This window comes from Dendrobates tinctorius, unplaced genomic scaffold, assembly GCF_039654945.1.
Source record: "Dendrobates tinctorius isolate UK_male_01 unplaced genomic scaffold, ASM3965494v1 ptg000049l, whole genome shotgun sequence".
In the NCBI taxonomy this organism is placed as follows: domain Eukaryota; kingdom Metazoa; phylum Chordata; class Amphibia; order Anura; family Dendrobatidae; genus Dendrobates; species Dendrobates tinctorius.
In genome coordinates this window covers 711025-729672 of record NW_027361717.1, presented here as the reverse complement: position 1 = coordinate 729672, position 18648 = coordinate 711025, and the positions used below count along the sequence as shown (strand labels likewise).

The 18648-nt window shown below is 40.8% G+C and overlaps 1 protein-coding gene across 1 annotated transcript in view; it reads left to right on the top strand.

Moving 5' to 3' along the window:
- TPO (thyroid peroxidase) overlaps positions 1-18648 on the top strand; it is a 206571-nt gene that overhangs the window by 67362 nt on the left and 120561 nt on the right. The window contains exon 5 of the mRNA XM_073576633.1: positions 15940-16452. Within this exon, the coding sequence (XP_073432734.1) occupies positions 15940-16452 (513 nt within the window). The remainder of the gene's footprint in view (positions 1-15939; positions 16453-18648) is intronic.

Sequence of the window (18648 nt, the reverse complement as noted above, 5' to 3'; positions counted from 1 at the left end):
CTTCTCCTCTGATCTCACACTGACAGATGAGCAGAGGTGAAGCAGCGTTACTGTGTGACAAGATCGCTGCCTGACACAGCTGTGCCAGGCAGCGATCAGCTGTGCCAGGCAGCGATCTAGTCACAATGTGACGCTGCTTCACCTCTGCTCATCTGTCAGCATGAGCTCAGAGGAGAAGTCGCGTTATAATGAGAGAGATCACCGGGAAACAAGCAGCTTTCCCAGCGAGCTCTCTCATTGGCTGCTGTGACGCGACGTCATCAGAACCTGAACCAATCAGGTCTCGATGACGTCGGGGGTCCCAGCATGCATTGTGCACCGGGATCCCCGCGTTATAAGGTATGAGGGGGTCCCGGGGGGCACAAAACCGCCGACAGTAGATAAACGTCGGCGCTGCACAAAGCCCAGCAAGCGCCAACGTTTATCTACTGTGGGCGGTCGCGAAGAGGTTAAAGCACATGTAATCCACACATGACTGCATCAATAAAGTTTTATCAATCGAAAATACCAGCAAGTATCAAAAACCAAGCATCTTTGTTTAAAACATGACATACCAACAAGAGCTAAAAACGCAGTGTCAAAGCTGCAATAAAAACTCATGTAAAAAAAAGTACTCAAAAATATAATGTAAAAAATGCAAGTAGCCTAATTCACAAAATAGGTGCAGAAAATTTGCAACATCAAAAACTCACCAAAAACGCATTGTGGGAACGTAGCCTAAGACACTGTGTTTTTTGCACAGCAAAAATACAGTGTCAAAAACGTATTGTGGGCACACAGCCTAAGTAATTGGTTTTGGTGAAAAGATACAACATGTTCTCCTGAAAACCTCTAATTAAGGCTATGTGCACACGTGCGGATTTTTCACGGTATTTTCCATGGCAATTCTGCAACTCCCTGCCACTGGAAATACGCGAGAAATCCGCATGCATAATTCCCGCGAAAAACTAGCGATTTGCAAGCCTAATTAGCTTGCAGAATGCTAGCATATTCCAAGAGATCTGTAGCATCGCTTGGAAAACTGACAGGTTGGTCACACTCGTCATACATAGTGTTTGACAGGTGTGACCAACTTTTTACTATTGAGGCCGCCTATGCAGCATCAGTAGTAAAAGATATAATGTTAAAAATAATTTTAAAAAAATCATGATATTCTCACCTTCCGGCGTCCCCGCAGCCTTCCCGATCCTCGCGATGCTCCAGCTTCGTCATCACAGGTCATTGTTGCAAGGCATCACTGCGACCAGAAGATGCCGGGAGCGTGGCTGACAGGCGGGAAGGCTGCAGGGGACGCCGGAAGGTGAGAATATCACGATTTTTTATTTTAATTCTTTATTTTTAACAGGGATAGGGTACCCAGGGCCTGGAGGACAGTCTCCTTTCCTTCAGACCCTAGGTACCATCCACACATTTTCCGCTTACTTTACGCATGGTGGGCATAGCTACATGCGGAAAGTATGCGGAACAATGCATTCCTATGTGTGCGTAATCGCCGCGATTCCGCAAAAAGAATGACCATGCTGCGTAGTTTTCCGCAATGCGATTCCGCCGCAGAAAAATACACAGTATTAGCACATGTGCGGAATGCTACTGAATTCAATGGGTTGCAGATTTTTAGCATTTACGCAGCGCTTTCGCCTCGCTTTCGTGGCAAAAAAACGCAGCAAAAACGCTAAAAATCCGCAACATATGCACATAGCCTTAAAGTTGCTCTGAGGAGACATCTTCAAAAATGTTAAAGGCAAAATATTTTCATTTCATATGACAAAACTTATTTTACATACAGTAAAAAACATAAAATGTTCAATAAGACGGTATAGTATCTGGAATAATAGGCCTGAAAGTTTTAAATATATAGATATTAATTAGTTTTCTTTCCACATTTTTATAACCTCATGCTGGTGCACAAAAAGGAAATTGAAACGTTCTCAACGAGATACAAAGAAAGGAACAAATACATATTTATAAACATTTAGAAATTACATTTTAGTTTTCTTTCTTGCTGATACTTAAATGCCAGCCCTTTAATCTAATTTCCTTTTTCAAGCTTTTGTGACAATAGCTAAGACAGCGGGTAATTAACTGCACAGAGACCTCTGCAACTGCTAATTTCGAAAATTAGATTTGCTTGATAAATTAGACAAAAGGGTGTGGGTCTCCATCTCAGATGAATAGAAGATGTCAACGAGATCATGACTCCTTAAGTGTCTATCTAGAAATAATGCACTTATTTAATCTCCCCCAAAGGCATCCAGTAGTGAAGCAGATTGCATCTTGGCTACTAAACCGAGATTTTATAGTTAAACTTATAGGGAATATCTTGTGTTTATATTTAGCTGTATTAGGCCGGGTTCTCACTGTGCTATGGCAGTCCGTTAACGCTGCCATACACCATTATGTGGCGCATCGCGACGTATGCCGTTAAGCGGCATGCGTTCGCGATGTGTCGTTAAGCGCTGACGGAGCCACGGGCGCAGCCTGCAGCGTCTGAGGCTCCATCACAGCTAGCGCTGATGATTCATCAGCGCTAGCGGTATATCATGTCACCGCTACCGCTGATGAATCATCAGCGCTAGCGATATAGCATAACGCATATCGTGTTATGCTATAGTGTTAACACAGCCCGTCAACGCTATGCGTTCATAGGGCTGGTTAATGCTATGTGAACCTGGCCTTAATTAGATAATGGGTGAAATCTGCTGTATGTGCTGCCGCCTAATTTGACAGGCTGCAAAAACCTAATTTGGAGCACCACTCAATTTCTGCTGAAGTTCTTTACATGAGGATATAATGTCATAACGTCTCGGCCACAACATTTGTGCTCTGCTGTAGGATTGACCACTGGCCTGTCCGGTTCGGAGAGACCTTTAGGGTTTAAGAGGTTGACCACTTTCATATTTTAGTGCATTTTTTGCATGTTAATGTAAAGGCATGGCCATAATGGCACTGATATACCGATTCAATAAATACCTTTAGTTGAAGTAAGATGACAATATAAAAAATCATTCCGATTTTCATCCAGAAAGGTAAGACAATTTTTGTTCTCACTTGCAGCTATTAATCATTTACAAGATCATTCACAGTCTCTTATGTCACAGAATTGTAATGTATCCATAGAAATTGGATATCATACTGAGGTATCCAACTTTTTTCATGCATCCATCTGATTTCAGTGTGAAATCGCAACGCACTGCAATTTTTCAGTGAAAAAAAATCAGTCATAAACAATGCCCCATTGATTAACACTAGAACTACGGGATGGGTCATTTTGACCCTTTTGCTATTTCTTTTTCCTATAATTTCTAAAATTTTAACAAATGAGTTCTGACTTTTTGTGACTTTTATTTATTCATGGTAGTGTATATTTTAGGACACAAAAATGAATTGTAACTTTTTCAGGGGCCTGGATTTTACAATTCATACCTATAAGTACTGAAGGGGTCAATTTGACCTCATACATAAAAGTAGTAGTAGGCAAGTTACCTAATATTACAGAGTACAGAAAATCACAGTGCTTCTCCCTAGTTGTAGAGTGTAATTGTATATTTGCATATCAGGGATGATTCAGCATTTTGTTTTGTCTAAACTTGTCTGAACATGTTTGATCCATGTCTCTTGTAGCGATTTCTGTCTGCACTTCAGTAGCAAACATTACAGTTGAAGCTACAACTCTGCATGTTTGTACAATGTCATTTTATTACTTCTGCGATCTTACAAGTCCCTTTTTGCGACGTATATTTGAAGCATGAGTAAGCAGAGGGGTCTGACAAGTGATGAAATTTTGAAATGTCTTCAGAATTTATCTGAAAATGAGTCAGAAGAAGTGGCCCATCATCCGCAATGTCTGAACCACAAACAAAAGGACAAGAAATCCGCAAGCGTCAAAAATGTGGAGTTGGAAGATGCAACGAAAACAAAACAACTAAAACTTGCGCAAGCTGTAACAAGCCAGTTTGTGGAAAATGCACTGAGAAAGTGGAAGAAAGTACTGTTTGTGTTAACTGTTGGACACCGCATGCTATGACCATGTAAAAGGAAAATGCGTGCTGTACTTGATCTTAACACTGTTCCTACTAAGTTAAAATAAATGTTCTTTAATTTGTTGGCAACAAAAAAGTTATTTTTACTCCAGTATCAGTACTTTTGAATGGGGGTCAAAATGACCCCTAATGGTAGTTATAGGTATTATGAAACATGCGGTAGTTCTAGTGTTAACATAACGTTAAAAAATTGGATAACACTCGTCTGATTTATACCATGGTGTGAGTGAGCCCTTAGTGAAGAAATCCACATGGTGGTTGTCTTTTAATTTGGAGTTGAAGTTTTGTTGTAAAAGGCTTTAGGTGCATAGGGAAGAGACTGTAGGAAAAGTCTTCGGCTCCCGCCTCGGCCCCTACACCGGCCCCTGGTGTCCTGTATCTGACTGCTGTACGAATGTTTTCGCCTGAGCTATTCTTACCTCTGATAAGAGTCAGTGATAAGCGGTCATAGAGGAGCACTTAGGAAGCAACCCAGGGGCAGACAAGGATGTCAGGTCTCCACCGCAGCTCCAGCTGAAAACCTCCAATGGAGGATAGGAGCAATGAGAAAATGGAAAATGGTCTTAGAAGCGCAGGAAAGGGACTCAGACAAGAGAAGGGTTTAACCACCATTCTTACCTCTGATTGATTGATCTCCCTACAGTTTTCAATAAAACTGCGTAGGTGGCAATGCATGCACAGATTGATCTCCTGGCTGTCTTCAGTGAAATGGCAGCGCATGCACAGATTGAGATCTTGGCTCATCATTGAGCTGAGATTTTAATCTGTGCAGGCGCTATCACCGACACCATTTCATTGAAGACCGCTGGAAGATCAATCTGCACAAGTGGTGCCCTTGAGGAGGATGATGCAGTTGTGAATTTCCACACAGGAAACAGATACAGACACCAAAGGCATGTGGAGGAGCTGGGTAGGAGCCGAAGACTTTTCCTACAGTCCTGCCCCTACACCCCGAAAGATTATTACACCCAAACGTTAAATGTTGATTAAACAACAACCAGGAAGCTGAATTCTTCATTAAAGGTATCTATGGAAGAAGTCTGATAGACCGGTCTGGTCACATTCTCCTCCACCAACAGCCAGTGAATGGACAGAAGTGGCAGACGATTTTAAGCTACAGTGGCAAAGGCAGCATTATGTGTAATTAATGAAAGAAATGTAACATCTCCCGGGGACTGACCAGATAGCTAGTAGATTTAATTGCAGTGTTGAGTAAGGAAATTCTACATTAAAAATAATTAATAAATGTAAGTGGACATGTCCACATAGGACGTAGCTTCTGCAGAATCTCTGCAGTGGAATCCACAGCTGCAAAAACTGCACTGAATTTTGGTCACTGCTTCGGAAATGCTGTTGATGTACACAGACATGACATTTTGCATTCCAAAAATTAAAATCTCCATTTCTACTGCTGTGAACATACCCATAGGCTATGTTGATATGCCGTTTTTTTGCAGCATTGATTTTTATACAAATTGAAAGATGCTTTTTACAGTACCAGAAAAAGCTAGAACATTACAGAAAACTCCTGCACGCTCTTATTTTTTTCCTGACCGAGTTTGAATATTGAAGTGTTTTGGAAATCTGCAGCATGACAATTCTTTTATTTTTGCAGCATGTTTTCCCTCTTGGAAAGTAATGAAAAAGTGAACAATTGCTGCATGAATGCAACAATCATTTTGAAGCATTTTTGCTGAATAAAACTAACTTTATTAAACGTCCTGTAGACAAAGCAGGTGTAATCCGTACTAAAGGAGAATGCTGCAAAAAATGAGACGAAAATCTCAAAATAAGCGCTTTGAAAATATTGTTTTTATGGCCAAAATTGCAGGTATTGTCTGCAGAATAAAACAGTAAAAAGGCTGCTTGTGAACATAGCCTTACACAGCATAAAGCATTGAACGTGACAAGTTTAGGCATCAGGTTACAGTTTTCTCCATCAAAGTCTCTTGGTGAATTGTGGTTAAAAATGAGACAAATCTCCCAAAATTTGATTTCAGTAGACTGAATTGGTTCTGTGAGCTGAATCAAGGTAGTCTGAAAAACATTAGTCCACATCAAAAGTGCCCAATTGCTGTGAAAAAGAGTTTATTATGAGTTGAGGTCGCTCCAGAAAAACAGGAGATCAAGAAAGTGTTAAAATTATGAAATACACTATGTTCACCTAGGCCCTGGCCTGTCCTTACACCTACAGTTCCCCGATTCTGGTTGATTTTCCCTGTGCTCTTTTTCTCCTGCTGAGGCCAGTGATTGGCCTCATATAGTCAAATGGAGGGGGTCAGTGCTTGTTGATGTCAATGACAGATGTGTCCCTCCCATGACCGCTTGAGGCCAATCACTGGCTAGCTTCATCACTGAAAGGACCAAAGACTGGCATGAAGGTCCAGGGAGCTGCGGTGGAGGCGGGGTAAAGAAAGATGAAAGCCTAGCTGAGTAATATGGATTTTATTAATTCAACTACTTCCTGGTTCTTAAAAGAAGACAGCGAGGCACCATTTTTCTGCATTTATGCAAATTAAATTCACAAACTTTAAAATACCAGAATCTGACTTTTTAAACCATTCATAGTCAAGTCATTTTGTTATGGATCGAATTGCTTGTCCAAAATTGTGGTGTGATGTGTCAAATGAGGAAATTAAAAAACTAGGGAGAAAAAAAGAACAAAATACGGTCTTATCTAACATACAGTTATAATTCTTAATGAGATTGTTCTAATCTGATTTATGATTAAAAGGCATTTTTAAATCCTTTGTCTAGCTGCTGTGAATTCACAAGTAGAAACGCGAAGAATAAAAACCTCGTTTGAATAAATCGCTGAGATTTTTACGTCTTCCATACACAGCAGCGTGGGAAGCATCCACAAATTATTCATATCTTCAAGTTAGGAAATTAGGCATCTATACTTTACATTTTAGAATCTACTCTTAGGACAAGTGTTATGTTAGTGTATGTAGAATCAATAACAACAAGTTTGTACTTTGTGGCAGGAAAAATAAATCACAGTTAGAGATGAGCGACTTTACCTTTTTTAGGGTCGAGTCGGGTTTCATGAAACCCGACTTTCTAAAATGTTGAGTCGAACAAAATCGGCCGACTATAGGGAAAAGTCGGGAAAAGTCGTGAAACACGAAACCCAGTGCAAGTCAATGGGGAGAAAAGTCGGCAGTGAGTGGAGGACTGTAAACACACCTGGCATGAATTTTAACCCTAGAGGCGGCAAAATCTCTCTCTCTTCTCTCTTCTCTCTCCCTCTCCCTCTCCCTCTCTCCCACTCCCACTCCCACTCCAGCTATGCTCCCGCTACGCTACGCTCTGCTTCTCTCACTAGCTGAAAAAAGTCACGTGCAAGCATTCGGCGAAACCCGACTTTGATGCTTGGGTCGCCGACCGCATGGCCAACTTCACACTGTGGTCGGGTTTCGTTTCGTGAAACCCGACTTTGGCGAAAGTCGGCGACTTTTGAATCTGACCGACCTGTTTCGCTCAACTCTAAAGGCCCAGTCACACTAAGCGACTTACCAGCGATCCCGACACCGATATGAAGGTGTCAGGATCGCTGGTAAATCGCTATGTGATCGCTGGTGAGCTGTCACACAGACAGCTTCACCAGCGATCAGCACAGCGATGCCGAGCGCCCTGTAAAAAATAGAATCAAAATAAAAAATATAGTTATTCTCACCTTCCGACGTCCTGTTCAGCCATCCCGCCTCTCTCCACGCTCCGGTCCCAGTGATCGTTTGCGAGAATGACCGCGAGATGTCAGTCTCGCGGGATAACAAAGTCTCGCGGTCATTCGTGCAAAGGATCACTGGGACCGGAGCGTGGAGAGAGGCGGGATGGCTGAACGCGACGTCGGAAGGTGAGAATAACTATATTTTTTATTTTTTTTATTATTTTTTACACCTGATCGCTGGTCTCCCGCCTGTCACACACAGCGATGCGTGCTGGCCAGCGGGAGACCAGCGACCAAAGAAATGTCCAGAGGTTTCTTGCAGCGATCAGCGATACCGGCAGGGGGGCCACTCGCTGATCGCTGTCACACACAGCGATCTCGCTGGTGAGATCGCTGTTATGTCACAAAAGTTGTGACTCAGCAGCGATCTCGCTACCGAGATTGCTTAGTGAGACGGGGCCTTAACAGTCAGTTTACAAAAGTATTTTTTTAAGGATTATTATATTATCTAGATTTAGTACAGCCATCTCCATCAGTTGCCAAAAAGATCCTTATCTGTCACAGCACAGTATATTTTATGCTATAGTATAGGACTTACTATAGTGTATAAATTTCTAGCTTGTCTTACTTGGCCTTCAGCAACTCAATAAAGCTGCCATTACCATATCCACCCTCTAATGGTAAGGAGATGACTCTGTTCATTCAGTGCCAAACTATGACGCAAAGTTTCAAAGAATATATAATTAGTATTTGTCAGTCTGCAGGAATTTCTGCAGATCTCAAAATGTTTCTTGCAGAAATCCTGACAAGAGCAATAGTACTTCTTTCGTTTTCATTTCTTCCATTTTAACCTGGAAAAAGAACACAGTACAAAATGTCACTAAAAGCGAGCCATGCATGAATTTCCCACTAAACACAGTTTGATGTCATAATGTCTACAGTTCGCACATGCTCAGAAAGTGGAAGTGAGTGACAGGCTTTACCTCTTAACCACTCATTGACTACTTGCATACATGTTCACAGGAGGTGCGCGAGCAACCTGACAGCCACCCTTACCAAGGAACTTGCTACATACCTCTTCCTACTGGGAGTTCCACGTGGCATTTGGACCTTCTTTCCTCATACAGAGCAACTTTGTGATCAAAGTCTGAGTGGGTCGAAACGTTAGAGTCGCTACTTTATATATGCCTTGACTTTTTCCACCACATGCACTTGTGTTGAACAATCATTAAAGGGAATCTGTCACCCATTTTTTAAGAGATCATGTAAAGATATCTTTGAATTGTGTGTTACCTAAGTATTCTAGTCGTACTTTGATCCCCCCTGTCCCCGCACCTTTGATGCATAAATACCTTTTTGATCACTCTTCCGCATTGATAAGGCTATTTGCGCAGTATGCTTTGCCCAACTGTGAGCAAAGCATATAATTGCTACTATGCATGCACCTGTATTTTTCCCTGCGTCTGTGACCCGGAGGTCTTCACATGCAAGCGCGAACGGCCTTATCAATGCTCAGGCGCGAATAAACAATGACATTTGTGATATTCACAAAAGAAATTACGTCCAGCAAGCCAAGGGGGGAGGAGAATAAGCCGCGTCCATCGGACCAGACCGCGGCGATTTCCATAAATTGGAAGAGTGATAAAAAAGGTATTTATGCATCAAAGGTGCGGGGACAGGGGGGATCAAAAGTACGACTAGAATACTTAAGTAACACACAATTCAATTATATCTTTACATGATATCTTAAAAAAAGGGTGACAGAGTCCCTTTAAAGATTATTTGCATGAAAACTCTCGAGTGTGAGGAGAAACTATTTATCTACTGTATGATCCATGAGTTTGCCACTCCCTTCCACTAGCACCTCTTCCTCCAGCTGTGTGCACACCATCTTCTTCAACATTACTTGCATGACCAGTGCGCTGATGAACCTGGGGAAGTGCAGCTGGCTTTACTGCATATGAATGGGGAGCCAGCAGTGATGATTTGAACTGTGAGCAGCACGATGTTAGGTAATCTTTAGACCATCAACCAAGCCAAGGTAATGGAGGGCTCTGAAGTTTGACTGTTCCCATTAAGGAAGTGCAAGGATCTTTTCCTGGCCTACAAGAAAGATGTTTCGTTATGATATAATTTTTATAATATATTAATATTTTTAAAAGTTTATTGAATTTATAGAATCCCAGATGAGGGACAGAGATACTGTACCATTGATGATATATGTTCAGTTGCACAGGGGCCCAAGAAGTAGGGTGCCTACTTCTATTTCCAAAGCAGGTGGAATTGTGCATTCTGACGAGCTTGTGCCCTGCAAAGGGCCCATATCTTGTTCTTACAGAGGGGACCTCTTCTACCTGTATCCAATCCTTTCCAGACATATATTACTCAATATCCTTGTGGACCCATTAGCAATCATGCATTGTTAAATGTTTGTCTTGAGACAATAGGAAGAAATGGAGCATCATATCAATATGCCAGCTGTTGCTAGACTGGTGATTGAAGTTGGAGGTGTTTATGGGGCCATGTGCTACGAGTGCTGCAAGGTGGGGGTGTCTGTTAACCACTTTGCCTTGGCTATACTATTTGCATGCAGGCCTTGAGCAGTGAATTAATTCTTTGTCTTGTGCAGGCATAATGTTATAATAAAAATGTAATGCTCAATGTACTGTACATTATAACTTTATGAAAGCACTATGTAGACTGGAGAAATATAAAAATATAATGAGAAATGAAGAAATCACAGTTTAAAAGCAGCTTATTATAGCCAATGAATCCTCTGTGCAAAGACTTGTCAGGGATCAGATGGTTCAGTACAGAGAAGCCAGCACCAGAAGATATCAGAGAAATCTATTTTATTTAGCGCTATGAGGTTAAAATTAAAATTGCATCACAGGAAACAGTGAAAAGTAGAAAAATAGATTTTTTTCATGAAAAATGGGGGAGTTTGAGGGTGCAGACATGGCCGAAGGTGTTGACACCCTTGAAATTGTTCCAGGAAATAAAGTATTTCACCCAGAATATTATTGCAATTACATGTTTTGTTATGCACATTTATTTCCTTTGTGTGTATTGGAACAACACAAAAAAAACAGAGGAAAAAAAGGTAAATTGGACATAATTTCATACAAAACCCCAAAGTGGGCAAGACAAAATTGTTGGCACCCTCAACTGAATATTTGGTTGCACACCCTTTGGAATAAATAACGGCATGACAGCTGATCTGAAGACCTGTCATGTGCACTAACAACATGTTAAATGATGCTCTCAATGTCTGACAGCGGCATTTAACTCACACAAACCAGATGGCCATCATTAGCCCCACCCAACGGTGCCTGTGTAACATGACCGTGCAGACCGATGGGCTGACATGACAACACGGGGCCTGCAGGAGACCCCTGTAGTTGTCATTGTAAATCTGCTATGAGTGCTCATAACAGACAAACATTTCTGCTACACATAGCAGGGCTGCAGCTCTGCTTTGTGTAACACAAGCAATCAGAAGATTGCAGCTTCAAGCCCCCTAATAACACTATTGAAGCAAGTAAAAAACAAATGTTTTTAAAAATATAAAAGTTCAAATTGCCCCCATTCAAAATAAAGCAATTAAAAAAATAATAAAAAATACATATACTTGGTATTATCACGTTCAGAAATACCCTATCTATCAATCATAAGTAGACAGTGTCATGCAGGGGAGAAAAGAACAATTCCTCTTCTCCTCACTGATCTCTGCCATCCACGTCGAGGAAGATTAGCTACAGTGCCATTGGTTGCAAACTTCTTCTTCTTCTTCAGATTTCTTAGACAAGCAATCCAAAAACAGTGATAGACCTACTGCAAAGCTGAGTTATGTATCATTACAAACACTTCCAGATCTCATCACGCAGTGTTGTCAGCTCACCACCCCCCACACTGACTGCTATAAAATGAGATACAACGGTTGTGGCCCTGTTGGCAGAAAAATAAAAAAGTTCTCACAGAATTTGCAGAAACAAAAACAAATAATGTTTTGTAAACAACTGTTTTTATTGTGCTGAAGTAGCAAAACTAAAAAAAGCAATAGAAATCTAGTACCACTATGATCATACTGGTCCAAATAATAAAGTTATGCTCTCACTTTTACCTCCCAGTGAATGATGAAAGAAAAAAATACATATATGTAAAAGCAATTCTTGAATCGCTGTTTTTTGTTCATTTGGCATTTGAAAAATCTGACTAATAAACAACGTAAAAATGTGGTGTGGCGCCAATAATAACTGCAACTTATCCCACAAAAACAAGCCCTCATACAGCTCTGTATTTAAATGTATGCGTATGCATGTGCATGGCAGTGGTTTAGCAGGATAACCCCACGTAACAATTTATGGGATACATGCCTCCAGAAAGAAATGGCAAGTTAGGCACAATCGGCATTGTTGCAAATTTCACTGTGCAACACCCATCCCATCGCCGGTAGGGTCCTCTCTCCTCCTGGACCAATCGGTGACCTGTATTGTTCATGATAATTGTTTTTTTATTATGTATACCCCTTTTCATATGTACAGCACCCTGGAAAAAATGGCGCTATAATAATAAATAATAACAATAATAATGTATACCCAGTTTGATAATACTGAAGATTATCATGACAAACATGGATTGCTTATATACAATATCATACTCTTTATATCGCTGGGTGTTTTATCATTACCGTGAAGACAAGATGATATAATTACTAATTATCAGTAGAATCAGTAATACTCATGTTGGCTTTTTACCAAAAATAGCATTCGCCTGCATTTAATGGCCGCTTAACTGCAATATGGATGGAGAAACTTTACAAATGCTGGAAAATTCTAAGATCATTTTGCTACAATTCAAGAGAATTTTAAAATCTACCTCCAGGGAGAAGATCTATAACTATTATACTACTTGATGTTTCCTATGCAGCCTGGATCCTCTCTCTTTCTGGATTGCATTCTCTAACAGATGGTAGGGTAGTTTATCTCCAATCTCCCTGGGATTAGGCACTTTACTACTTTAATGAGATGTGTGAATAAGGGGTCTTCGGAGATGATGGTGTAAGCATTGCTGGGTTTTATAGGCATTCTGACTATTTAAAACACTTCTTTAAAACTACCACCTGACATTGAGGCCCACATTATATTTTCATCCAAATTGTGTGTACTTGTAATAAATGGCCCTGTAAGCTATATCATTTGTTAATCGATGTGAATACTTTTCTGCCCAACAATGATAAAAGTATTCTTGGAATGATACCTTTATTGGCTATCCAGAAAATAATAAATGTTTGCAGCTTTCAGAGCACATGGGTTCCTTCTTCAGGCGGATTACAAATGAATTATTATGAAAAAGGCACAACATTTAAGAGAGAGATTTTTTATCGCTTTGATAAAAGGTATTTTACTTACGGTATATCTCCTCGTCCTATATTACTTTGATCACAGGTTTGGATCTTTCTCTTTGCTCCATTTAAAAGAGATATTACAGCAGGACATTTGTTCATGAGGTGAGAGCAGTGATGCCTCCTAAAGATTAGCCAAGGAAATCAAATTAGGCATTTGGTTACAAATGAAGAGGCAAGAGGAATTCTTCTTACAATGTATATAAGGTATACAATGTACAAGGTGCCCTGAAGGTACTTATATTGTGGAAACCATGCGAAAACTACGAACGAGGATGAATCTATGTGAGGAGACTGCAGGCACTTAGGATGCAGTAACGGACCGTACACAGACCAAGGGTGATAGGGGTTTGTTTTACAGCAGGTCAAAACTCCACGCAGGGAGAAAACGGAGGGATGATATTATTCTCTAATACAGCAAATGACTATTGGGGATAACTTAAGGTACAAGAATAAGTAAGGCAGACAGTACAATTAAATACTACTTATCGCTCAGGTGTAAGCCACGGTTAAACTCTTGACCGTGTCTGGAGACGCTTAGGATGTGTCACAGTGTGGGTCTGACACAGTCCTGAGGAAGCTGGTATAATATATCCTGACGATGGTGGTGTCCTCTCGTGGTCCTGACGAAGGCGGCGACTCCTCGGGATCCTGATGCAGGTCTTAGGTCCAGTAGATGAAGCGATGAAGAGGGAAACATCTATTACCTCAGTGGTGAGTGTCCCAACGCTATGGAGACTTGCAGCACTGCCCAAACACAGTTTACAACAGGCAGCCCGGTTCGCTGTGTTGACTCGCCACACGCCTAATTCCAGTTCACAGACCTTGTCTCTCACGGTCAGTGCTGTCGGCGGGGTAGCTGTGGCAGAGTTGTCAGCTGTGTCAGCGGTCTCAGCTAGGGCAGAGATGTCAGCGGGGACAGCGGTGTCTCAGCGGTACTTAGTCGGTAGTCTCCTGTCAAAGCGCTCTGCCGTCCAAGGCTCTGCTCTACTCTGCCCTGTCGCCTCTCAGCTGATTTTACTTCACAGGTGTCTAGCACACTCGACGTTCCCGCCCAAACTGCCTGAATCCTCGCGCACGAACCTTCTCTCAGGTTGGCCATGCCCCCTTCTCTCGAGTACAGGGAGTGGTCTTGCGCTTTAAGCTTTTCCCCCTGCGACCTAGGTGACAGCGCCGACGGTTCTGGACCCATCACGGAGGAGACATGTCTAACTAGTTCCTTCCCCTTACATCTACACCGACACACAATCAGGAATGAAATGGACACGCCTGTGGGAAAACATTTCTCTGGACCTGGACACTGTATGACAGACTTAAAAGTCTTAATACTAAAAGGTGATTTTAAGGTCAACAGAGAGAGAAAAAATTGGGAATTCAAACTGATAAGGATGTTCAATTCTTTGATACTAGGACTCAATTTAACACCTGGATTTGTGACTCACTACATGGATACAATTCACTCCTCCACCAGACGGACTCCAGTTAACTCTCCCATCTCATTAACAAAGGTCCTGATGTAAAATCTCATAAATGTTCTGCCTTTTTCTTATTAATTAATTTGTAATATGCCTGAAGAAGGAGCCTCTGTGCTCTGAAAGCTGCAAACAAACATATATTATTTTCTGGTTAGCCGATAAAAGTATTCTCAGAGTGATTCCTTTGTCAACATTGGGCTGAATAGTATTCACATCGATTTTTCTGTCTAACACGGTACCACAGTATAATTTGTTATTGTACATCATTTGTTAATCTAATTCTGTTACTCATATTCGTATTACTAAATAGAAACAGAAATATTCTTAATATAATATTATTAAACTTTGTATGGACACTAGTATTGGAGGTTTTATAGCTCCCCTAGTACATTTAAATTCATAGACTTTAATATCGAGTTGGTCCCTCCTTTAAAGCTATGATAGCTACCAATCTTCTGGGAAGACTTTCCACAAGATTTTGGCGTTGTCTGGAGGAATTTTTACCTGTCCATCCATAAAAGCATTTATAAGTTCACACACTGATGTTGGACTAGAGACGAGAGGGCCTGACTCATAATCTCTGGTCTAGTTCACTTGAAAGGTGTTTGATATGGTTGGGGTCAGGGCTCTGTGCAGCCGGTCATGTTCGTTTACACCATACTCTCCCAACCATGTGTTTATGGAATGTTGGAATAGAAAAGAGCCTTCCCTATACTGTTCATATAAAGTTTGCAGCATAGAATTTTCCAAAATGGTTGGGATGCTGAAGCATTAAGGGAACTAGGTAAACCACTGGAAAATAACCTAATAGTACTATCCCAACTACAGCAAACTTTAAAATTGATGCAATGCGGTCAGACTGGTTAGATCGTCCTTGACCAGACTCATCCATCAGACTGTTAGATTGAAAGGTGTGAATTGCTGCTCCACAGAACATCATTCCACTTCTCTAGAGTCCAGTGGTGGTACATTTACACCACTCCATCCAACAAATAGCTATGGAAACCTTTGTCGCTACTTAGACAGAGGCCAGAAGAGTATTATTTTGATTTCTATTGGGCCGATATATATTATGTCATAGCACAAAAACAAAGAATGGAATTGCACGATTGTCTACAGCATAGCACAACATAAGCTTTACAGATATTGTATTTTTCACAATGGGAACCTATGAGTGATGGATGGATGCCACTGTATGTCAGATACATCCATTTAACTTATATGTCCCAGTGTGTAACGTAAATAGTTCACTTGGAATATGAACCTGTACTTTTGTGTGCCAATGGTCTTAATTTTTTTTTACTTATAACTTTATTTTCGTGTTTTTCCTGTTTATTTACTCAACAGATAATGACAAATGATTCCATATCCCAAAGTGGATGCATGCCATTTTATCGCTCTTTACCAGCCTGTGGCACTGGAGACCAGAGTGCGATGTTTGGAATTCCCTCTATTGCAAGCCCAAGAGAACAAATAAATGGTTTGACATCATTTATTGATGCATCAACAGTGTATGGCAGCACAACAATTGTTGAAAATAAACTGAGGAATCATTCCAGCGAGGAGGGTCTTCTGAGAGTAAACCTTCAACATTCTGATCACGGCCGAGAGTACATGCCCTTCGTAGATAATACACCGTCACCTTGTATACAAGATCCTAATGCAGTGAATGAAAGCAGAATTGAATGTTTCTTTGCAGGTGAAACCAGGTCAAATGAAGTTACAACCTTGGCAGCAATGCATACATTGTGGCTGAGAGAACACAATCGTGTGGCCAAAGCTTTGAAACAAATAAATTCCCAATGGAGTTCTGAAACAACTTACCAAGAAACTCGGAAAATAGTTGGAGCCCTTCATCAGGTAATTATGTATGACTTTTCCAACTGATACTTTTCTCTAATCTCTTACATAGATTAAAATTAAATCAGTTTACCTATAACAATAATCAGAAGGGGGTTCATATGAAATTTTCTTTTGCGATTGTTTGGTTCATGTATACTATTATTCTTGCCAGCGCTTCCCCTCTGCACACCCAGGAGGGGTGCTAATAAATAGTTATAAGAGTATTGATCAGGAGAAATGGATCGAGTTTGAGATGAATTTCCTGAAATGCTTGGTTTTTAGCAAATTCAAACATTTTGAGGTTAGATTTGCAGAAAAAAACCTTGCTCGCCACCATTTCTCACACTGCTGATCAGAGAATGAGATAACGTCATTGCCATGCCGGCCTCCCCATAAAGCCTTGCACATATGTCATTTTACTTTGTACAGTGGTGGTCAGTACCTGGCCCATCACAAACCACTTTCCAATGGAGCACAGTTTGTATGGCAAAATACAAATAGGTCCTCTCTCTCACATGTAAAGTGTAATTTTTATGTTTGACAGATACATACATGGACATAAAATATCTATCTATCCTATCTATCTATTTTATCACATATACAGCAGTGTGAAAGACTGGTGGCTAGCATGCCAAGATGCATGAAAGCTGTGATTAATAATCATGGTTATTCCACAAAATATTGATTTCTGAACTCTTCCTGAGTTAAAACATTAGTATTGTTGTTTCTACAGTAAATGATTATGAACTTGTTTTCTTTGCATTATTAGAGGTCTGAAAGCAATGTTTTTTTTTTTAATTTTGACCATTTTTCTTTGTCAGAAAAAAAGCACAAAATGTATTGCTTGGAAATTCGGAGACATGTGGCAGAAGTTTATAGACTAAAAGAACAATTTTACATTTTACTCAGAAATATACCTATAAAGAGAAAAATCAGACAAACTGAACATTTGAAAGTGATCTCTTAATTTTTGCCAGAGCTGTATATATTCCGTCCTTACTAATGAACCTGGATTCATATAGCTTATACGGGCAGCTAAACCGCTATACCAGGGGTCCAATAAGAAGACTGTAGGTTGAATCTGTGCTTTATTGAACGTGATGGAATATTGAAGTGCGGTGAAACTACAAGCAAAACATACAATACAATCAATCAGTATGGGTACATAGAAATACATAATATACATTATACAGATTACCTGTGATAATAGCTAACCAGGGGAGACCTAACTGAGAAAGGTGATCTAGATAGGGATTAGATGTGGGCAGCGGGATTGCTCACCGATGATGCTGACGCAGTGGGAGATGAGGGATGAGGTGTTTCCAGTATGCAAGCCTGATAGAAAATGGCAGACTGAGTAGAAAAAAGGGGCTGGAATAGACCATGATGCCTTATAAACTTACCCAGGATACATAGGGAATTGGAGGGAAATCAAGAACGAAAATGAAACGAAGATAGAATAACACTGTAGTCATTATTTTTGGCCACTAGATGGAGCCAAAACGGTGAACATCAGAATCTATGAAAAACTGAGCATTATCACTGAATTTATGTTATGAAAATAAACAGCTAAGGCTAGTTTTACACTAGCGTTCTCGGGTGCAGCGCAGGGCCGCTGCTAAGCCCCGGCCGTGCCCCCTCCGATCAGTTCCTCCTCTGATCGCATGAGGCTGCATGCAATCAGTGTATACTATATTTAGCATATTTATGCAGCCTCATGTGATCAGAGGAGGAACTGACCGGAGGGGGCATGGCCGGGGCAGGACTTAGCGGCGGCCCTGTGCTGCACCCAAGAATGCTAGTGTGAAACTAACCTAACAATCATTAATTATGTTGGAGACAGAACAGTACACAGTATATATACAGTATATATATATATATACAGTATATATCTCCATCTATCTTATCTTTCAATGTGTCTGTTACTCATCTATCTACAGTAATATGTGTAGATGGATTGACAGATATTAGAAACATACATGGATATTAGGAATAGATTTAACCCCTTTCTGACATTGGGTGTGATAGTACGCCGATATCAGACTCCCTCCCTTTGATGTGGGCTTCAGCGGTGAGCCCACATCTTTTCCGGCACATATCAGCAGTGGTCAGTGCTCATAGCAAGTGAGTAATTCAGCTACATACAGTATAGGTGATGTGATCATTGCCTATATGTAGCTGAGCCGATCGGGATATGGCATCTTCTAGTCTCCC